Source organism: Arvicola amphibius, chromosome 3 (genome assembly GCF_903992535.2).
Source record: "Arvicola amphibius chromosome 3, mArvAmp1.2, whole genome shotgun sequence".
Lineage (NCBI taxonomy): Eukaryota > Metazoa > Chordata > Mammalia > Rodentia > Cricetidae > Arvicola > Arvicola amphibius.
Genome location: NC_052049.1, coordinates 143,351,494 through 143,375,566, shown reverse-complemented (window position 1 = coordinate 143,375,566; position 24,073 = coordinate 143,351,494). Strand labels below are relative to the sequence as shown.

General features: G+C 43.4%; 1 protein-coding gene across 3 annotated transcripts in view; it reads right to left on the bottom strand.

Moving 5' to 3' along the window:
- Positions 1 to 256: 256 nt before the first annotated feature.
- Positions 257 to 24,073, bottom strand: part of Onecut1 (one cut homeobox 1) — a 52,589-nt gene continuing 28,772 nt past the window's right edge. The window contains exons 2-3 of one of the 3 annotated variants that reach the window (XM_038321510.2): positions 17,302 to 17,379; positions 257 to 7,547 (exon numbers count right to left, since the gene is read on the bottom strand). In XM_038321510.2, coding sequence (XP_038177438.1) covers positions 7,255 to 7,547; positions 17,302 to 17,379 — 371 coding nt within the window. In that variant the 3' untranslated portion in view covers positions 257 to 7,254. The remainder of the gene's footprint in view (positions 7,548 to 17,301; positions 17,380 to 24,073) is intronic. The other 2 variants (XM_038321511.2, XR_005284590.1) reach the window with 2 other exon arrangements.

The following is a 24,073-nucleotide window of genomic DNA, read 5'->3' as shown; positions in this document are numbered from 1 at the left end:
ACAGTCCTGGCTGTCCTGGAACTTGCCTTGTAGACCAGGCTGGCCTTAGACTCACTGAGATCTGCCTGCCTCTGCCTCCCAAGTGCTGGGTTAAAGGAGTGTGCCACCACCACCATTAATCTTTCTTTAAACACAGCACTGGCTCTCCTTCTTGGCCAAGCTGCCCTCTCACCCCCCCCCCCCACCCCAAAGAAAATCCACGGGCTGCTTCCTCAGGGCTGCAGGCCAAATGAAACCAAAGAACGCAAGAGGTGTCTCCATGTAAAGTGCTGGGAAACCCAACATTTTATTCACTACATCTCGGCGACTACAGAAATGCGGAAACATCGGAACACTGGGAGCGTGATGACATCACCACTTGCTTTTTTTTTTTTTTCCTTTTTCTTTTTCTTTAGCAAACACAGCAGATGATATTGCACGGCATAAAGAGAGAACAGTATTGAAGCTCAAAAAAAAAATGAAAAAATAAAAGGAAAGAAAGAAACCTTAATGCAGTACAAACCAGAAGAATGCCTAACACACGACGCATTTTGTCGCTATGCACGAAAAATACAGAAGAAGCGTCAACAGAGAGAAAGACAAAGTCTCAGCAAATGACTGTGACTGGGTACAATAATCGTTTCATCCGACGTGTTGATGCAGTGTAGGAACTACCACCGTTTTCTAATTGACAAAGAGAAGGACGGTAACATTTGTCTTCTATCAAAAATCTCCTAAGCCCCTCATGGTTAAGTGTGTAGTTAAATAATCATGTATTTAGCTTTTCAGTTTTTTTTTTTTTATTCATTGCTAAGGAAGAACTCCCCCTGCCCTTGGAAGACTTTCTACTCTACTGATCCTTCTATTTGATTTTTACCTGGTGATTGTCTTAGGCACCCTCCTTATATAATAAGCCGTCAAGCTAACTTGAACAGGGAAACTGAGTCACACTCCTCTTTCAATAGCCGAGGTCAAAAGTGTGCTGAAAATAGAAAAAGGGGAAGGGACAGGTCTTGGTGAGTGACAGATGGGCTGGTTCTGGGGGGGAGACAGCAACTAAGGGGGCGAGACATGAAACAGCTAGCAAAACAAGTGGCAGGCAGTGGTTTCAAGTTTATTCTTATTATTAATTGCCAGTTGGTTCAGACGGCAATTCTAAAATGAGCCCAAAATGATTATGAAATAAATGCAGAACATACTATAAAAAATAATGAATGCTAACATAGAAATAGAAGTGTGACGTTATAAAGATAATTCTGCTTTGAAGTTCACTGCCAACCTTTCAAAACCTCCTGTCAGCATCTCGACTTCCGGGGCACTGATGCCTGGGCTGAGAGCGGACTTATTACCCATTCACATACACAATCAGTATAAAAGGGTTACTCTTGACCGGAAACCTGCACTCTCCCCCTCCTTCCCTACCCCAAACACACCTACGAAAGAAAAGAAGACCAAATGCCTACTTTGAGGGGAATGTTGGGGACACCAATGAGTCTATGCAACCTACTACGTCGGGAAAGCTGACCGGCAGAGCCATGGCGCCTGTGAGGGCAGCCCTGGTCCTCGAGGGTTCTGTGTGTGCTGATCAAGGACCAGAGCCGCCTTGGCTAAGGGGCCCGGCCAAGGCTCATGTCTAGGAGACAGAGAGTGAGAAAACACAAATTCAAGTTGCTCTGCGGTACAGTCTCCCCCCAGGACCCCTAGAGTCCTTCCCATCTGGGTAGGGTACACATAAGAAGGCAAGGATGGGGCAGCTGTGGGGAGCAGGGGTGTGGCACTCTTAATGTATTTCCTAAATTAAGGTGGACATTAAGCCAAGTGAATTTGTTTTGCTTCTTGCATGGGCTGCTGGGGAGTTAGTGGCCCCCAGTCCCGTCTTTTTCTTAAAGACAGTTTGGTGGGAAGGCTGTCTTGGTGGAGAGGCTGTCACCCAGAACGGCAGAAACAATAGCGTTGAGAGAGTTTCCAGGTTCAAGTTAGCTTGTCTCTTTAGGTTTTTATACTTTGACTTCTTATACCCATGCCTGGATAGTTAAAAACGAACAAAAGCAGGGTGGAGCAAAGTATCCCACAGACACAGGTACTGCGAGACACCGGGGAAGAAGGTCTTAAGCTCTTTGAAGTTTCAGGTCTTACCTGCAAAATAATTTTTTTCTTCTGAAAAATAATAATAAAATAAAGAGAAACCACAGGTAATGCCTTCCATCGTTCTACCTTGGTACACTCATTTGGCATGTACACGTTTTCCAGGGGGAGCTGGCAGTGTTGAGAGCACGCGCGGATGTGCTCAACAGGAACAAACTAAAGCTAACACTTCGAAGGCAAGAGAGGCTCTTTCTCCAGCTTAGCATCAAGAACAAAAGAGTTTGTAACATAAAGTTTTGGCCATTTCATTGTACTATATACACCGTAAAAACTACAAGTCATAAATTAATGAAGTGATTAAATAAGTTCATATAAAATGTAATTAAATTAAAACAAATCACAGCACGTTATAGAGAAAAATAGGAACCAGTTTCACAAAAAGATTATATATATATATATATAATTTTTTTTACCCTGTGGAAACAAATTTTCTACAAAACACAAACTTTCATAAGTAATGATCAAAATGAAAATCATTTCTTATTCCATTCTTGCATTTTTACACAACCCTTAACTTTTAACCCACTTGGGGAATATTCCCAAAAATTAACTCTTCCTTGAGCAACTGAGAAGTTCAGCCAAGAAAACAAACCCCAAACCAAAGTGGGAGGGGAAAGGGAACACCCAAACACACAACTACAAAATAAATAAGAATTATAAAGGTTTTTTTTTCTTTAAAGTAACCTTAACAATTAACAAACTAGTAAGTTCTGCCTTATCACATAGACTCTCTATACAACATAACCCTAAAGTTTTATTACTATGAGGTATTTGAAGGAATTGGTAAAAGTGACACACGGCCTGCCTGGGGAAGGGACTCCGGGAAGAGGTGGGGAGGGCCTCAGGGAGAAGTAAGAGGAGGAGCTTTGGTTTATCAGCAAGAATTGGGGGTGGGGGAAGTCATCCTTTGGTATCAAAGAAAGTTTCATTGCATGGTTGCGCAGAAAAAGCACCACGGTGAATAATTATTCCTTTTTTTTTTTCATTAGTGGCCTTTCTAAGAGGCTGAGGTATTCAAAGAGTATAAGGTGAGAGAGGTTAACAGCGGTTTAACACTTTGGTTCAAGCAAGGCACTCGTCCTAGGAGTTTACAAACTTTGCAACGTGTTTGCCTAGATATTTCCAGAAGTAGCAGGAATAAGAGTAGGCGTTCCTAATGTCGTTGTTCTCGGTATTGTGTTGTTAGAAAGAACGAAGACAACTTTACACACTGAGTGAAGAGGGAGAAGGTGGGGAAGGGGTGGGGCGGAGTTCCCTCTGCAGACCATGGCCGTGCATGAAAATATCTTTGGTATTCTTTGGTATATCAATGTGATTAAAATCACCAATGGAAATTGAGTGAGGTAGCGTCTTTGGTTCACACTATAAATAGTAGATCTTTACACTTTTTTCTCTTTTTTTTCTTTTTTCTTTTTTTTCATTTTTTTAAATCTTTTTTTTTTTTTAAACACATGGAAGTAGCTATTTCTTACCTTCTGCTTCTTTGTCCACACTATTTGGGGAGTAGTTACCAAATGCACTGTAGAGCAAACCCACACCACAGTTATAATCCAGAAGGCCAAGTGCATCCCCCAAACAGCCTCTGGTATTTGAATGCACCCTAAACAACTAGATAGAAAAGGGAGCCGTGCTTTCTCTTTGTTTGCTAAATGCATAGTTTCATCCTGTATGTACAAAGGAGGGAGGACGGACCATAAGGAAAGTGTCCTTAGACTCTTTGGTATAGCAAAGTTACAATTAACCTGCAAAGACGGGTTCTTCACCTGGGGATAGCAATGGGAGAGGGGTGAGTCCAAATGTAGGGATTGCTTTCATGTTGTTCTGGGAAAATAATTACGTGTTTCTGGGGGACTGAGGAGCGTGATGAGTGGCAAGTTCTGTTAGAACTTGTGGATCTCCCCATATATTTTCTTTGTTCTTTGGAATCAATTCCCAAGGCGCTCGGAGACAGGAGTACTCAGCTCAGGGCATCCAGAATTCCTCTATCTGGACAGTCACTGAGATCCAAGTTTTATAAAGTCTCCATACTCCAAACATTCCTGCTGGCTTTCAGCAAAAGCTTCCTGTTATTTGAGGACCTGAATGACATATGGCCAAAAACACTAAACAAAACAAAACACTAAACAAAACAAAGAAAGAAAGGAAAGAGAGGAAGAAAGTATGGTGTTTGAAGTTGAAGTCTGGTTCTGTTTGCAATGTGGATAGTGATGAGGGATGAGCTCTTGAAGTGACCGTGTGAAAGGCCTGAGGGGTGACAAGATCCGCTCTGTAGAACATGAGCAGAGCCATAAAACAGGAATGGAAACATGACCTCTGAATGCTGATTCCAAAGCAAAGAAAGAGTTGTTCCTACAGGGTGTGAGAAGGTATTGCTTATGAAAGCTGCGTGTATCTGCTATGGTTTCTAAGAAGCAAAAGTTTGGAGTATGCTCGGTCAAGTAAGAAAATTGCTCTTCAGGCTCTGACTTGTGCCCTTGTTTACGAGAAAATATATCTCTAGGCCCTGAAATTGTGTAATTGGTGCAAATTTAATGCTGGTATGAAGTCATCTTTGGTGTCAGCAAGTAGGGTAACTGGTTATTTCTCAGATAACCATCATGGTGGGATTTTTAAAACGTAGTCATATTTTTTTTGAAGACTGTGCCTTCACAGTACCAAAATGATTGGCTTGAAAAAAACTGAAACATGCAGTTGGGTTAATCATGGAAGTAACACGGTAAAAGCCAAGCTAAGTCTCAGGTTGAGTGAATCTTTTTTTCTTTTCTATTTTTTTTTCTTGGAGTATTGAAAGTTGGTAAGACTGTGTAGACACAGTTAGGTTTCCCCTGAATTTTTAATTCCCTTGTTTTAAGTAAATAAGGCTATGCCCCCTCTTAAGTTATAAATGTACCTGTTCCCCCCAGCTCACTCCACTATGAAGAGAGAAAACAATATTTCTATTTTTAGCTTTTGTTTATGCTACTGAAAACTTCGGCAAATCTCGAAGAGTGGCAATTTACTGGCTATTCATGATTGGACTAGAATTGTGCCATATTTAGAAGTAAAACTTTCAAGTTGCAATTTTGGGCAAACTTTTAAAAAATACCACGACAAAACATGGCAAGGTGCCTGCTGATTTCCTTTGAGCAATCGCCAGCAAACGGAAAGGAGACCGATGGTTCGCTGGTTGGCTTAGGCGCCTCTCTCTGGGTGCCGACCCTTGGCCCCCAGGAGTGAGATTTTGTGTTATATAATTTTTGCTTTTTAAAATTCGTTTGGCATTTTAGTGAATTTCAATGGACAGCTTACTATTAGGATAGCTTTCGGTGTTACATATCTAGTTGGGTGTGACATTAACTGAGGGTACCTCATTCCTGACTTCCCTGTGCAGCGACTGTCTGCTCACATCAGTTGTAGTTCAGCCGAGTTCAGACAGAGTATTTCTGAGTGTCAAATGATTTCTAGAACGTTGTGTTTGCTTTCCTGCCTTGGTCTGTGCGGCCCCAGTTAAATGATTTGGAAAAAGTCAAAATTTAAAACTTTGATTAGGAAGCTTAGGTTTAATTTAGGTCCCTGCCTGAGAGGAGAAGCCATGAGATAAAATTCCAGGGTTGTTTATAGCGGGAAGGAATGTAAATGCTTTGGAGGCTATGCTTAGTAAAATACATCTGTTAATTCCGAAAGAACCAAAAGTCTTGTGTGAGGCTGGCGCTCTAGCTTTTTCTATGCAGGCCTCCTATGTTCCCGCTTCTCAGTGGCACCTGTTGTTTTCCTGATGTCTGCCTGATATGACATCTGAAACCAACAATAAAGTTAGTCCAATTGCTTTTTTTAGGATGGTTACAAAATATGGGATAACTAATTATTATTAATATTGATCTGCTGTCTTCATTAGTGTTTAGGAAGAATTTAAAAAAAACATTTGGTGCTAAGAAAATAAAGCAATTTAAACAAAATTAGTCTAGGTGTTTTTTTTTTTTTTAAGGAGGGCATTTACTAAAAATGATCACTTTGGACAATTTTTAAAATTTAGCTATCTGTCCTGTTAAGCTTAGTTTCTTAGTGTTTATACGGGAACCTACTCTGAAAGGGTCCTCACATCTTCTTGGCTATGAGTAGATTATGCGTTTTGTCTTTTCTCCGTGTAGGTGACATTTCCAGATCCCATGTGCACCGCGTCGACCTCTCTGCCGTGGTGGTAACTGCTTCCCTGAAGCTACATTCTTCCTTGCCAGTCTGAAAGCTCACATCTCAAATGCTTCAAGAGTCATACGCAATAGTTCCTGCATCTACGTGGCATGTGGATTGCAGCTAGGTCAGTTCATACGTATAACTTTACATAGTATCTTGTGTAAAAATAGCTTTGGATATTAAAATCATTGCAATAAAATACCTGCACTATAATATCGTGTGTTCTTTGGTACCTGGGTGATTTTTTTTTTAATGGATGAACTCTTGTTTCATTTTTTTTAAAAAATATCTGAACATTTCTTAACAAACAAAGAGAGTGCACTGGTTTAGGCGCCATTCAAATTTCTTTGCTGGGTTTGAATCCGCATTTAGGTTGTGGGCCTGGCAGGTTCAAACACTAGGCTAGATGAGAGAAATCACACCTTCCAACCAATTTAGAAATCCCACACTGTGTTGGTCACACTCCTACGGTGCAACCCTTCCTGAAGACCGGCGCTGCCTGAGTCCCTAACCACTGGTGGTGGCGGCTGGGTGTGCGGAGGACCCACACACCCACCCACACAAGATATTGAGACACTATACACCTTCGTGGCGTGGTGGAAGAGATGAGAATATCTGATCTTAAAAGATGACCGCTCGACGGCTCAAACATTACTGTGCTTGGAGCCACGGAGCAGCCACGCACAGTGAGGCGCTCAGGTTGAAGGCGTGAGATCCGATGTTTTTCCGATCATGGTTGACTTGCCAAGCCTTGCCCCGCTGAAGTATGTCTCTCGGAACAAAGTCAGAATGCAGGTGAGCTTCAGTCTTTGGTTTCTTTGGACTATAAATACCACTTTTATTTCTTCAAATATTTCTAAGTATAAACCTGCTATCTTGAGGTCCTGGTCTTTAAAAACTTTTTTTTTTTTAATTAAATTTAAAGCTTTTCCACCGAGGTTCGAGTCCGTGGTTCTTCCTTCATGCTTTGGTACAAGTGCTTGATGAGGATGATGAGTTGCCTGAGCTGGAGCTGCCCTCGTCCTGCCACTTGTCCAGGCTCCTCCTCCTCGCATTCATGAAGAAGTTGCTGACAGTGCTCAGCTCCAACCCCAGCTGCTGGGAGATGGTTATTTGTAATTCTTTGGACGGACGCTTATTTTCCTTGAATATTGCATGTAGAGTTCGACGTTGAACGTCTGTGAAGACCAGCCTGGGCTTTTTGGGGGTGTTGCCTCTATCCTTCCCGTGTTCTTGCTCTTTCCTTTTGCAAGCTGCAAAGAAACATGGAAGATGTTTAGAACGAAGTCCCTTGGGGGGATTGGCCAGCCTTTCCTCATAACCTACTTTTTGATTTGCTGAGCCCTGACTAAAGAACCAAGGAAGGCTGGGAAGGAGTGTAATAGAAGTACCGAGAGCTGAAGTATGGGCGGAATTTTGTACACTGTGGGTGGGTCCTGGCATTGGTCAGTTTCTGCACTCTGTCTTAGGTAGGTCAGGTAGCTCCACCAGGCCTCTGACTAAATGAACTGGTAGGTTTGAGTTTTTATTCTAAAAGGACATTTAATTTTTTAAAAATTGTATGTGTGTCTGTGTCTGGGTATGTACACATGAGTGCAGGAGCCAATAGAGGCAAGGCGAAGGCATCAGATCCCTTAGAGCTGGCGTTACAAGTGGTGGCAAACCACTTGACACAGGTTCTGGGAACCGAACTTCAGTTCTCTGGAAGACCAGCCAATTTTCTCGACCGCTTAGCTGTTTCTTTAGCTCCTAATTTGAATATCAGGTGTTTTTATTTTTAAAATTATATTTATTTATTTTTGTGTGTGTATGTGTGTATGTGCACGTGTGTGTGTAACTCCACCACACTCTGCTAAGCTCACCCTTCCCCCACAGTCATAATTCTCTAAGGCGCTCTCCATCTCCTCCCAGTGTGTGAATCTCTGAAACACCAAGGCTGTCTCCCACAAACCCTGAGCAGAGACGGAAGCCAGGTGACAATATCTGCAGGGAAGACCTAAAGTTAGGCAGTGGCAACTGAGGAGAGGGACGCACTTCTCAAGAGGTGGAATTCAGAGGACATCCTGACAACCTGACTGGGGTGGGGGTGGGGGGCAGGGGAGTGGTGAGCTAAGGAGGGAAAGTTTAAAATATTCCCAGGTTTCTGGTTGGATGGTGGGGCACATAAAACGGAGTTTTATGAGGCTGTAATTACTTGTATATAGGACAAAGTGTATTGGAAATGCTGGCTGGGCATTCTGCTAAAGATCTCCGATAGGTAGCTGTCCAGAAGACAGCAGGATATATGGAGCCTGGAGCTCGGGGGAGAGGTCTGAGCTAGAAAGCCAGCACTGGAAGTCATTAGGGCTCCAGATGATAAATTATACAACACATGCTTATGGAAAAGTAAGTAACAATATTGGGCAAAGTCTCAACTTATCTATCATTCAAAAGACAGAGCTAAGGAAAGTCTCCAAAAAGAGACGTCCATCTGCCAGTGAATCAGGAAGCACATTTGAAGGACTTTAAGAGGCCCTGGGTACTTGGCAGGATTCTGTGGCCTGAAGCTACCCACAGCCAGTGTTTTCCAAGTGGCATCAAAGCTGCAAGAGCCGGGTGGTGGTGGCGCACGCCTTTAATCCCAGCACTCGGGAGGCAGAGGCAGGCGGATCTCTGTGAGTTCGAGGTCAGCCTGGTCTACAAGAGCTAGTTCCAGGACAGGCTCTAAAAAAGCTGCAGAGAAACCCTATCTCGAAAAACCAAAAAAAGAAAAAAAAAAAAAAAAAAAAAAAAGCTGCAAGAACCTCTTCCACAGAGGTTCTTTGAAAGGAAGGTTTACAGGTCAAGAGCACTTAGAGAAGAAACCTTACCCACATAGCCTCTTCCCCAAGACTTACAATGTATGCTAGCTTATCTGTTTCTCAGAGCCATTCAACACAAACCCTTTGTGGTGGAGTATGTCTAATCATAAATCATATGCTACTCATCATGGGGATATGGGTCAGTATATTTTGCACCAGGTTTTCAAGAGCTGTAGATATTGCAAGGTCAGAGACTGGGAGGTGGAACACTGCTGGAATAGGGACTCCCCCTTCCCCCCGGCAGAGCATCCTGAGAAATGCAGGCTGGATGGGAGCTTAGAGCCTGTGGGGTTATTAGAGATGGTATCTATAAGTGTGTGTGCTTATATCTGTAGAGAACATAGCAAAAGTCAGAACTGCCAAATACGAAGGTCGTGGTACCAACAGAATAGAGAACAGACAAACTCATGTGGGATCATAAGGTTACCAGAGGAAAAGAGAAACAACCAGCCAAAATAAAGTCATACTTCTGGAAGCTTATGTAGAATTATAACCGTTAGAGTCCCTGAGAAACCATATGAATGAGAGAAATACTCTGGGAGACATTGCAGCCTAGAGACAACCCAGGTCAAGACAAGAAAGCTGCAGCTAGGGGTCTGAGTCACCACACATACACAGAATGGGGGTGAAACAGGAACAAGGGGCCAGGAACACTGTAGTGCAGGGAAGTACTCCCATAGGAAGGTGTACACAAGATAGACACAGGCCATGGGAGGGGGGCAGAACTGGGTTTGGGGGTTACTGAAGATACATGAAGTCCCAGTTTGAGTTCCCTCCAGGAAGGAGGCAAGACAACGTGTCTTCAGGATTCTGTGGCAAATTGTAGTGGGAAATGCCTCAGCCAGACGGGTAGCTTTGATCTTCAAGGGTGTGGCCACTCATGAACACTGTGCAGGAGGCAGGAGTAGGCACGGATTGTGCACATTGGGAAGAAAGAGAGAAGAACCATGTTCAGGTAGCACGCATCTGTAATTACAGCACTCAGGGAACGGAGGTCGGAGGAGTGGGAGTTCACGGTGGGGAAAGGCCAGAGGCATAATGGCTGGGGTCTTGCTTTGCTTACAATATGCAAAGCAGAGCCAAACGTGTTTTGTAAAATATGAGTCTTCCGTGAACAGAGTTGTGAGGTCAGGTCAGTTTGGAAATGCTAATTGATCAAGTGCAGCTGTTATTTAATTCGGACGCTACCACTACCCCAAGCCTGTAACATGGGAATGTGCCCAGCTCACACTGTCAGGAAGCACTCTCTGCAGGGAATGTTGGGACTTGTTTCCCTTGGAGGAATGCTTCTCAATATGTGGTTGGCTGCCCTCAAGCTGGTGAATGAGCTGTTGCTGACCTACAACAAGATCACGGCAGGAAACTGGGAGTGGCCAGAAAGGACCGTTTATAGATGCTTGACATTGTTGGGATATTCAAGCATGAGTGTGTTCCTCCCAGTCATTTTTTTCCATATTCTAGAACTGCAGGGATAAGACACACACAGTTCCTTACAACCTAGATTTTAAGGCACTTTTCCCTGGAACATTTTAGAAGCATGATGTGTAACGGCATCCCAGAATTAGCTCGGGGCCTGTGTCCTAACACCACCTTGTCTATTTTCCTTCCTTAAGGACCCAAAGCCCTATCCAGCCTGGAAAGTGTTGACTGATGGGGCTGGAGAGATGGCTCAGCATTAAGAGCTTCTAATGCTCTCACAGGGGCTGGGAGCTGGCTCTCAACTCACATCAGTTGGCTCACAGTTGCCTCTAACTCCATCTCCAGGAGATCGGATACCCTCTTTGGGCCTCTGCAGGCACTGTACTCAAGCGTGTATACCCACACAAGACACACATACATACACATACATTAAAAATAAAGTAAGTTGGGCTGGAGAGATGGCTCAGAGGTTAAGAGCATTGCATGCTCTTCCAAAGGTCCTGAGTTCAATTCCCAGCAACCACATGGTGGCTCACAACCATCTGTAATGGGGTCTGGTGCCCTCTTGTGGCCTGCAGGCATACACAGAGACAGAATATTGTATACATAATAAATAAATATTTTTTTTAAAAAAATAAAGTAAGTCTGAAGTATTGGCTGAGTTGTGTAAAAGTTTATCAGGAATCTGTCTGGGAGTATGTGGGCATAAATATCTTGGCCTAGAGGACATTTACAAAGTCAGATGGGGAGCCAGGCCATGGGGGCGCATGCCTTTAATCCCAGCACTTGGAAGTTCAATGCCAGCCTGGTCTACAAGAGCTAGTTCCAGGACAGGCACCAAAGCTCCACAGAGAAACGCTGTCTCAAAAAACAAAACAAAACAAAACAAAACAAAACAAAACAAAGCCAGATGGACATGGGCTACTTGTTAGATGAACCTGGTCTCAGAAGATACAGTGGATAGTCCTGGGGCCACTAAAGACATGCAGATCTGTGCAAGTCCCTTATTGTTCTTTTTAGCTTAATGTCTCCGTTTATAGTGGGTTTCTTACTTCCCAGGATAAATTTTTAAATAAAAACATATGCATAGATGTGATTAAAACCTTGAGTTCTTAAGTAGTGCAGAAGTTTGCAAATTAGCAAACACAAGGCTCTGAGTTCAATCCCCATCACTAAGTTCTTTTGCATATGAATTTACCATGCTTTGCTTCCTCCTTTAGTCAGCGTGCTAGACACTGGGCTCAGGTCTTTGCTGACCTGAACTTCTGTTATGAAGCCGGCAGACCCTGGAGATCTCTTTCACTGAGCAGAGAGCATGGCGAGGCCTCTGAGGACCCTGGAACTACCACTCAGAACTGAAGCTCCTCTTCTGCTTTCCAAAGTCTATTATGACCTTAATTAAATAATGTTCAAGGTAATCCTTCTCGCTGTCGGGGTGGATAGCTCCTTCAGTGACTTCCATTGTACCATCTATGACCTGTATGGATTTTTAATTCCTTATTCTTATGGTTTGCTTGTTTGTTTGGGACAGGATTTAATTTCTTAGGCTGACCTGGAACTCACCATGTAACTGAGAATGAGGATCAGAGGTCCTCCTGCTTCTTTCTACCTTTCAAGTTTGGGGTTCCCAGGCATATGTGCCACCACATCCCATTTGTGTAGTTCTGGGGATCGATCCTAGCTTCATGCATGCCACAAAAGCACTTTACCCACTGACTGCATCCCCAGACTCCTTTGCACTTTACCCACTGACTGCATCCCCAGACTCCTTTGCGGTTTTTGAAGAAGAGCAAATAAGCCACGAGTCGTGTGGTACACACCTATAATCTGTCCAAGGCCACACTGGGCCACAAAGGAAGATCCTGTCCTCCTCCAATGAACGAATAATGATAGCAACAACAAAATAAACCAGTGACGGCTGTGCAATCAGCTAGTCCGGATTCAATCTCATGCAGATGAAGGTGGTAAAGCAAAAGCTTGCTCCTCATGAATCATGAATACAAGGGCTTAAAGAAATGACAAGCACCACAGGCTCCATTAACAGCTCAACATTGTGTCTTCTAGACTGTTGAGTCATTAAAAATAGAGGCTGGAGGGATGACTCAGCAGTTGAGGGCACATGCTGTTCTTGTAGGGGACCTGAGTTTGATTCCCAGAGCCCGTGTCAGGTGGCTCACCCCTGTACGTTTAGCTCTAGGGCACCTGTTATGCTTTGCTCTAAGGCAACTGCACTCATGCACACCTACACATAGACATACACATAAACCTAATTAAAAGTAGTCAAACCAAATCTTAAAGTATCTGTGCACACACACGTGTTATATAGGTATATGTGTGTCCTTGCTCTTTGAAGCTGAGTTTCTACTTTTGCATTATAGTTGTAGATTGACTGTTTGAATGTGCTGGTTGGTGTCCTTAATATATCTGTCTCAGGGCTGGCTGGAACACAGCAGAGTTGTGGATAGAGAGAAGCTCTTTTTCAGGGTGTATGTGCTGTGAATTCAGAGGGGTCTGGAGGGCCCATCGGAAGAAAAGCACCCCTCTGCCAGAAGCCTCATTTCTGCTGCAGAGCTAATAAAATCCTTCTACCAACCTGGGCCATGTTCTTCAAGGGAAAGAATGAAATGTAGCTCCATGACCTGATAATGCCAACAACCACCATGACCTTGGGGCACGGCAGGCAGGGCAGAGCCGGTCGGATACTGACAGATCTCTGTGTAAGATATGGGCAGCATGAGCCCGGCCTGGTGGCACACGCCTGGAATGACAGCACTTAGGAAGTTGGGTTGTGGGGATTGTTGAGGGTGGCAGCCCCAGGCTACATTACAAGATCCTGTCTCCACCCTCACCCCAACCCAGAAAAGAATGAATTTCTCAAGAAGTATGAGTTGAACTGCCATTGAACTCTTGGATAAGCTGGTCAGCCCCTCTGTTCCCTAGCCTCTTGTCTCACTGTTCACATAACTCAGCCTCAGCCTTAGTCCTGTAAGCAGAGATGAGCGTGACGTGGGACATACTAGGAAAAGAAGCCCTTTTAGCATCCATGTGGAAGAGGACAGATGGGGAACTGAGGACTTTATGTCCACATACATAAGCATAATTTAAAAATATTTAAAAAGCCCTTCTATCACTGGGAGTTCAGTAATTGGTGTGGTTCTACAGTTACGATGTTTGTTTTACAAGTCAGTTAAGATATATAGCCGGCCTGATGAACTACATGCTTACTTTGCATTTTAGCTTGCATAGGTCTATTGTGAATTGTAAAATTTATTGATCCACTTTTTATAATTAGTACTATATATTTTATAGTACTCATAACAACTATATATATTATATATACATATATATTATATATATATATATATATATATATATATATATAAAAACTACACTTTCCCGGGAATGGAGATGACTCAGCAGGTAAGAACTTTTGCTCTACAAGCATGGGGGCCTGAGTTTGAATCCCCAACACTCACATAAAAAGATGGATGTGACAGTATATGCCTGTAACTCCAGTGCTGTGGAGTCAGGGGAATTTCTGAGGCTTAGTGATTGCCAGTCTAGCTCCAGGTTCAGTGAGAGACTGTCTCAAGGGGATAAAGAGTGAGCGAGCTGGGCAGCTGATGTTTTCCTCTGACCTCTGAGTACAGACAGCATGGCTGTGCACAGCTGTGTACATAAATGTATACACCATATACACCAAAATTTTAATTAAAATAATCTCCTATAGTTAATTTCAAACAAGTGAAGTCTGCCTTGTTCGTATTTCTAGAAAGATGCCTATATATCCACACTGCAAATGTCTATAATATGCCAATAATGTGCATGAAAAATGAACTTCACAGAAGTCTCCCGAACACACGAAGAAAGCTCAATGACTTCTCTACCTCGGTGTCCAAGGATCTTGATACTCGGACCTCAACCACTCTTTGTCTTTCTCTCTCCTATTGTCCACCCACTCACTGCCCACCATGTCCACCACGCCCACCATGCCGCTACACGCTTGGAGGCTGTGCTTGGATGCACTAAGCACATTCGCGCTTCTACACCATTGTCTACACTGTTTCCTCCACCCAGGATGCTGCTTTCCTTTCTTTCCATAGAAAGAATTCCTTATACAGCTAAGACCAAATTCCAGCATTTCCCTTTCTTCTATGCCTTCTCTGTCCCAGGGAAAATTGTTGATTCCTGTGATAACAGAGCACCTCACATCAATCTCTCCCACTGGAGTGGACACAATCTATTATATAGTTAGAAGAATAAGAATAAGAAGAGAGAAAGAAAGAAAGAAAGAAAGAAAGAAAGAAAGAAAGAAAGATCAAAAGGCTAGACCACAGATTTTAATTTTTTCGGCATTCTTCTTATGTAAATGAGCTTGATGTGGGCCTGTATAAAGTAGAGACACTTAAGACAAAATTTAACATCAAATTTTTAAAATCCTTTTTCTATACAGTTACCCTTGAAACAGGTTACCACTACTGAGGAGCTATTTCTAAAGTGCCATTAGAAAAATCAGCGAAGGGCTGGAGAGTAGGCTTAGTGGTCAAGAGCACATGTTGCTCTTTGCAGAGGACCTGCATTTGAATCCCAGCACCCTAGTGGTGACAAGACTGTCTGTAACTCCAGTCCCCTCTGATCTGCCACCCTCTTCTGGCCTCTGCAGGTACCAAGTGCATACATATACACACAAACATGCAAGAAAACACACTCATGTACATAAACTAATAAAACAAATAATTCCAAAAAGAAATAAGGGAAAAGAAATCAGTAGAAGTCAGCTGAGTCCTTGCAGGGAAGGAAGTTGAGATGCCCTGAATCAGAAGGCAGTTCAAGGCCAGGCAGAGAGCAAGTGGGAAGGATGGAGCTGGAGAGACAGAAGGTGCAGAGGAATTAAGCTGGTCTGAGACCTCAAATGAGTTGAGAATGAAGTAACCGCACCTGTCACAGACAATGTGTGCAGGTTCAAGCTCCGGGCCGCAGAAGGCTAAGATACACTACGATCGGCTTTGCTAAGTCTGGAGTGTAACTGATCAATATATGCCTAGTTAAGGGTACGGAAAAAAATAATTGGATTTTTTTTCTCCTAACACAGGGTCTTTTGTAGCTCAGTCTGACCTCAAGCTTGCTATGTATCTGAGAATGACCCAGAACTTCTGATCCCTCTGCCTGTACCTCCCAAGTGTTGGAATTGCTATGTTCAGTTTTTTGCAGTGCTGGGGAACAAACCCAGCACTTTACCAACAGAGCCATTTCTTTAGACCAAGAATTGGAATCGTGCTTTTGGACTGCACTTATGTGGTTCAGCGGGGTTTGTAAGAAGCCAAGTGATGCAGTGGGTATGTTTGACGAAAGAGCTGAGAGTTACTCCTATCAAAAAACAGGCTTGGAAACAAACCTGCTACAGGATCAAACAAATATTGTGTGTGTGTATGTGTGTGTGTGTGTGTGTGAGCATGAGTGTGTGCATGCACACGCACACATGCGCATAATGCACACAAACGCATATGAGAAAAATATAATGATAATTGATAACTGGGTGTCAGACTTCTGACTGTAGACTGGACGATATATAAATAGGGCATGAGAAACAGCAAAAATTCATGGGAGCTGGGTGGTGGTGGTGCACGCCTTTAATCCCAGCACTCGGGAGGCAGAGGCAGGCGGATCTCTGTGAGTTCAAGGACAGCCCGGTCTACAAGAGCTAGTTCCAGGACAGGCACCAAAGCTTCAGAGAAACCTTGTCTCAAAAAAACAAAAACAAAGAAACAAAAATTCATGGGAATATTTCACAAATGTGTGGGTGTAGATATTAATACAAATTTATGATTTTATACACACACACACACACACACACACACACACACACACACAGCCAGTAAGGTGGCTCAAAGAGTAAATGAGCTTGTCATCAAGTCTGAAAACCTTAGTTTCATCTCCAGGACTCACATGGTGGAAGGAGAGAACTGGTTACTCTGCGTTGTCCTCTGAACTTTACCCCAGTCATATTATGTACGTATGTTCATGAGGACAAGCACATACACATAAAAATAAATGAATGTAACACAAATATAAATATTAAGGGTATTTGTGAATGTGTCTATGCATAGCTGTGTGTATATACTCTTCCCAGCTTTACCTGAGAGAGTGGAGAAACAAAGCCATGCTAAAAGCTCATGCATACATAGTACTCAGCTCTTCTCAGTCTCTAACACCTTATCAGCCAGCATAAGCCACGGTTCATCAGAGAAGGGGCAATCCAAAGCTTGGGGAAAGGAGGGTACCAGATGAACTTAAAATGTCTTTTTTTTTATGTTGGAAAGTTTTCAAAAAATAATGAGAACATGTCACAGAACATAGAAGGGGCTCACATCATTCAAGGGTGTTAAAGGGACTCCCACCAGTCACATGTGGGACAGCTTGAGCTCCAAATAATTAAAAGCAAGTAACAGTGCAAATTGTTGATTAAAAAAAGGAACATGTGAGTCCACACCAATAGTAAATGGGTAAGTAAGTGGGGGTGGGGGGGAGGAGGACTGCCTGCCCAACGTGCAGAAATGCTGAGGATGGAAAGTTAGACAAGGCAAAGCTCAGCAGGGGCTAAATAGAGAATTCTGAGAGAAGTAGACTAATGCACTGTCTTAAAATATCACCCATGGATTTCTTTTTAATTGGAAGGAAGGGGAAAAGTGTCCAGTGATTACACAGTATAGGAATTAGACAAGACTTTGGGTAAACAAAACACACTCACCAGGTAAGTGGGGAACAGACAGTTGGGGGCCTCCAGATGTGATCCTCAGAGAAGGCACACTGCCACCCATGCCGCTTTCTGGGTAAGAGAGCAGAAGCTCAATGGAACACAAGGAAACAGAAGCACACACAGGAGAATGAGCAAATTCTAAGGGGACTGATAATAAAGGTAACTTGACCGGAGTTCAATTTCCAGGACCCACACGTTGGAAAGAGAGACCCAACTTCTGCAAGTTGTCCTCTGACCTCCACATAGGTGCTCTGGCATGCTCGCACCCCCACACATACACACATGCATACACACCTACAAACAGACAAACGAATGAATGAATGAATGAATGAATGAATGGATGGATGGATGCAAACAAAAGATAAAAATTTAAAGGAGAACTGCATTCCTCAAACGTGCAAGCTTGGTAAAAGATAGAGGAAGATGGAAGAGGAGCATTTGACAGTAAAGGGGGAAAAGAGCTGTGGCAGCGGAATCCGAGATGGAACTCTGTGCTGGAGAACCATGCTCTAAGGACATCACAGAGTCACTCGACAAAGTTGAGCAGTGACCAACATGAGAATATTCCTGTCCTTAGGAAAACACTTAGGTATTTTGAGGTAAGGGGCCATGATGAATGTAGCCTGCCTTCAAAAAAAAAAAAAAAAAAAAAACCTACATGGGAAGAGAGCAAACTTGAAGCAATTAGGACACTAACCACTGGTCAGTGTTCACTGGTGAGGAGGGCGCCCCGATAGCCTTTGTTCTATATATCTTTGCAGATTTTCATAATTTGGAGTGAGCTTCAAATGAAGATTTTAAACAGCTTCTGTGCTCCTGAATGGTATTTAAGGACACTGAGGCATGTTTGATTGTAAATACTCTATCAAGTTAATTTTGCAATAAAATAAAAACTTAAGGTATATCTTATTTATTTTAATTTTATTTTTATTGTATTGTATTTGTGTGTGAGAGAGAGAGAGAGAGAAAGAGAGAGAGGGAGAGAGGGAGAGAGGGAGAGGGAGAGAGAGAGAGAGAGAGAGAGAGAGAGAGAGAGAGAGAGAGAGAGAGAGAAAGTAAGTAGAGGAAAACTAGGGAAGTTGGTTTTCTCCTCCCACCATGAGGGCCAGGAGATTGAACTCAGGTCATCCGACCTGTAGCAAGTGCCCATTTACACACATGCCATTAAAAAGCTAGAAGGAAGCCGGGCGGTGGTGGCGCATGCCTTTAATCCCAGCACTCGGGAGGCACAGGCAGGCGGATCTCTGAGTTCGAGGCCAGCTTGGTCTACAAGAGCTAGATCCAGGACAGGCTCTAGAAACTACAGGGAAACCCTGTCTCGAAAAAACCAAAAGAAAAAAAACTAGAAGGAAGGGGCTGGAGAGATGGCTCAGCGGTTAAGAGCATTGCCTGCTTTTCCAAAGGTCCTGAGTTCAATTCCCAGCAACCACATGGTGGCTCACAACCATCTCTAATAGGGTCTGGTGCCCTCTTCTGGCCTGTAGGTATGCACACAGACAGAATATTGTATACATAATAAGTAAAATATTAAAAACAAAAAAAAAACAAAAAAGCTAGAAGGAAAGAGTGTGGGCTCTAGAGGTTAGGGAGGACGGGAGGAAAACAGCATCTTGTGGACATGGCAGGACCCCTGCACTCACGTGCTCATGGCAGCTATGGCTGCCAAGAGAAGACCTGCACAAGACCAACCAGCCAACACCCCAGCAAGGACTGGGAAGGGGTTCCCAAGCCCCCACCCCTAACAGAGGAGCTATGAACAGTTGACAGCTTCTGGGGGAGGGAGAGTCAGTTCCCTTTAAGTGTGGGGTCCTTGGTTGGTTTGCTATGTTCTAGTGGATGGCCTCACACCCATGAGAGTGTGGGCAGCATAAATTGGACTCAGTGGGTTTTTTTTTAATAGCGGCCATGAAGTTTGGAGTGTAAGGAGAGTAAGGGAAATCTTGGAGGAGTTAGGGAAATCTGGGTGGGGATGATATGATTGAAATCCAGTGTAGGAAATTCTCAAAGAATTAACAACAGTGTTACAGCTTTTTCAAGCAAGAAAGAACTAAACCAATATATAGAAAGGTATTCTCTCTTGGTTTTAGAATAATGAAAAATTTTGCCCTGTTTCTTTGTTATAATCTTATATTTTCTAAAGTTTCAATGTGGGCATCAAATGCTCAGAGGGAAAAAACATCTTGAAAATCAAATCTTTGGTAAAACTTCATCTATAATACTGCAGGCTGCTGTGTCATTCGATAATGCAAAAGCCCTGAATACAGTGAAATATTCAAAGAGAGGAATGGTTGTTGGAGAGGACATGTGAATTATGATACTTCTAAAATATAAAACCATAAAACTTTATTTCCCTGAACAGTTTATAGACCAATGTAAGTGTCTAAAAATAGGAGATTGATTAAATAAATTATAGCACAACTATAAAATAGAAGATTCATAAATGTTTTCTGGCATTAAGCTCCCTGAGAGCAAAGGCAGAATGTGTGCTGTGTGGTCTTGCATCCTTATCTTTACATAGCTATCAAATGAATAAATGAACGAATGAATGAATGAATGCTACTCATATCAGTTTGGAAAGGGGAAATGGTGGAATTACTAGGGATTATTATGTCCCCTGTTATTCTTCCATGTGTTCTCAAATATTCCACTGTAAATGTAATGACAGGAGACATTTTTATTTATGATTTTTATATTGAATTGTGTGTACACCTCTGTGCGTCTGTGTGTGTGCATGTGGCTGCAGTGCCTGTGGAGGGCATTAGATTCCCTAGAGCTAGAGTCACAGGTGATTGTGCGTCAGTTGACACGGGTGCTGGAAGTCCAACTCCTCCGCAAGAGAGGTACACGCTCAGCCTGCGAGCCGTCTCTCTAGCCCCTGGGCAGCTTTTCAAAGATAACCTGGAATAGAGGAAACCCTGTTGACGTTGGGACCACTTTCCGTCTCCCTAGAGCATGGCTTTTCAAAGATAACCTGGAATAGAGGATGTAGGTGTTGTCTTCTATCTGATGATTTCATTGGTTAATTAATAAAGAAACTGCTTGGCCTGATAGGTTAGAACGTAGGTGGGTGGAGTAGACAGAACAGAATGCTGGGAGTGAGGCAGATGCCTCGGGCAGTCGTCATGCCTCTCCTCTCTGGGTCAGATGCCATGGAGCCAGCCACCAGGTCAGACATGCTGAATCTTTCCCGGTAAGACACCACCTTGTGGTGCTACCCACATTACTAAATATGGGTTAAAGTAAGATGTGAGAATTAGACAATAAGAGGCTGGAACTAATGGGCCAGGCAGTGTTTAAATGAATACAATTTGTGTGTTGTTATTTCGGGGATGAGCTTAGCCAGGCAGCTGGGAGCTGGGCGGCAGGAACACAGCCCGTCTGCTCCTCACTACAAGAGGAAACCCTGTTGACGCTGGGACCACTTTCCATCTCCCTAGAGCATGGTCATCTTGCACTGCTTCACTGCTTTGTCACTCAGCCTGCTGCACTGGGACACTGCCTGATGTGGAAATAAACATTTCTAGAAATGTTGAAAGAATTAAAAGTCAGTCAAAAGAATTAAAACAAGATGCATTCTCCATTTCCCCTAGAAACTTCTAGATGGAGGGATGAAGAAGCCTTTAATTATTTACAAAGAAGACCACCCTCCCTACACACACACAAACACACACACACATACACACACACACATGCACGTGCACACATGCACACACACATACACACAAACACACACACACACAGGTTCTCTTTGGAGATCACAGAAGAATCAGGTTCAGAAGTCCCCTGCCTCACCCCACATCCCTGTACAGATAACCAACCGTTTTGGTGAATGAATATCCTTCTAGCTATTCCTGATGGGATGATACATGCCGAAATTTAAAGTGTTATATTATTAGCTTTAGTATGGAGTACTTGAAAAACACATAAAAGTATAGTGACAACCTTAATAACAGGAGAACGGGTTAGGAAGAAAACTTTATATGCCTATTTATGTTTTACTTTTTAAAATTATCATTATAAGATGTATATGAAATGCATATTTATTAATTGTAAACAATCCTTCTTTCATTTGGGGGCTCATGGGACAATCATGCAAGTAACTAAGGTACTGGGTAGTTTTGTGAACTAGACATAAGCCAGGGTGATCTGGGATTAAAAATCTCTGGAGAAAATTCCTCTATCAGACTGGCCCAGAGACGAGTCCATGGGAAATTCTCTTGACTGATAGTGGGAAGGCTCAGCTCATCGTGAGCACCCTGGCCAGGTGGTCCTGGGTGTGTGAGAAAGCAGGCTGTGCAATCTATGAGTTAGTGATGGTAAGCAGTGAGCCGCGCTCCCTCAGTTTCTGTTTTGTTCTCTGCCTCTAATTCCTCCCTTGACTTTCCTTCATGATGCACTGGAAGTTGTAATATAAACTCTTTTCTCTCCCAAGTTTGTTTTGTATTTTAATAAGGGTGGGCTGGCCTGGAACTCACAAGAGATCTGACTGCCTCTGCCTTCCGGGTGCTGGGGTTAAAGGCGTGCACCGCCATGCCTGTCCCAGTATTTTATCACAGCAGTAGAAAGCAAACTAAGACAACTAGATGAAAGAAAAGCAGAATTCTCTTTCTGATGAAATAACGCTTGTGTTTAGAGTGCTGTTCCCACCACAGGGTGACTCACAAGCCAACCAAGACTCGCCAGCACTTGCCCACCGCACACACATATGTAGCCTTTGCTGACAGATTGGTGCCCTGTTCTTGGGGCTACTTTTGTTCCTCTAACAACAGGGGTGGGTGTGTCTGGTCCCTTGTACTGGCTCTCTAAGAGCCCTATGTCCTCAGAGGCAGCAATTGGCTGGGGTGGGAAGGACTGACTACCACACCATCACAGTTGATCTGTGGGTAAATGTACCCGAATGACCATCTTCCCAAGGCAGGGTCACAGGAGTTACTCCCCACCAGACCCGCATCCAGGATGCCTGCTCCAGCTTACTTTAGATGTAGCTCTCAGACTTTACTCCCCGCCCCCATGTTTGCAGCCCATGTCTCTTAGCTACTATTCAGCTGTTCATCTGCCCCCTCCATTCCAGGATGCTTTCAAAATCGCGAACCTGGTCGATTCATTTCACAACTGGCCACAGCTGCCTTTAGCCCCGGCTGCCAGAGGCCCCTGACCTTGTACAGACACACAAGGTCTCTAGCAATACTTTTAAGGTTCCTCTTTTGTGTGCCTGTATTTTGTTCAGTGTCTGGTGCACGAGTGTCTCTAGCCAGTCAGTGTTTGGGCAAATAAAGGAATAGGGAAACGCTGAAGGCTTTTCTATAGTCCTTCTCAAACTACACACAAATAGGAACCTCCTGGAGACCCTGTGAGAATACAGACTCAGATGCAGGAGGTCAGGGCTAAACCCAGAGTTCCTAGGTGATGCTGCTGGTCTCTGAGACCCAGAGAAGAAAGGATGCACAGAATCAGGATAGTTTTCAGTTGCAAGTGTGTGTGTTTGGAATTAACTCTTCCTACAGGGATCTTGAAATCGTGAGTGAACTTTAGAATTGAAAGATGAAAAGAAGTTAGAGATTTTATATACAGTCCCTGTGCACACCGACCAAGGCTATGGGCTATTCCAGAAGTAAGAGAAAGTAAATAAAAGTCACTTGGTATTAAATTCCCAGGACCAACTTTTTAAAAATCAGGGTCTTACATAGCTCGACTGGTTTTGAAATTCTTCTTGGTCCTCTTGCCTCAGCCTTAGACTGCAGGGGATACAGACGTGTATCATTACATCACGCTGCACCTGGGAATCTTTTTTTTCCCCTCTACTTCTCCACCAATCTGATATTCTCCCCTGGAGAAATGTGAAATGTATGGTACTTTGTTCTCCATTACTGAAGTCAGAGACTGGAAGATGCTTTTGTTGCTGATGGGAAGGTGTTGCTGAGCTGGGGGAAGAGAGAAGCTGCCAGCTTTATACTAATTCAGATCCAAGAACTCTGCAGAGAACAAAAGGTATGGGCAACTCATGGCTGTAGTTTTAGCATTGTGGAGGTGAAGGCAGGAAGACAAAAGGCTCAAGGCCAGCCTGGGCTACAGAGTGAGCCAGAGATCAGCCTGGGATACATGAGAGAAAATTATTTTAAAAACAAACGAACAATCAACTACAGAGGGATTTTAGCTCAGGCTCCAAGCATTCTGTTCCTGCCGTCCTGACTTCGGACTTAATCCCATCACATTCTCGAGGTCTTTGGAAGTTTCCTTTCACTACACCTAGACTTCTTCCTGCAAGACACATTGAACTGAACACCCTCAGCTCCTAGAAGAAGCATATGAATAGCCTGTTGTCTCTCTCCACCAGTCCTATTGCCTGGACAAGCGTGTAGTGCCTTTGGGTCTTCCTTGAGCCGACTGCTCAGGTATTCAGCAATTCTTCCCAGACCTTCTATCCCTCCCTATACTTTGCCCACAATGGGCTACCTTTCCCTGACAAAACTGGTATCTAGTAAGAATCAAGTCCTGAAAAAATGGCAATACAGAATGCTCAGGATGTATTTGAGAAAAAGTAGGTTGAGTGGTCAGACCAAAAAACCACCCCAAACAAACTAACTCCCCAAACCACCTTCTTCCTCCCCAATGTTTATACTATTTAATACTTAATGCTTTCAAAAGACTATGTATCATGTATATAGGATCTGAAAAGGTTACAAAATGAACTCTTTTTTTTTTAAAAAAAGATTTATTTATTATGTATACAGTGTTCTAACTGCATGTATGTCTGCACACATGC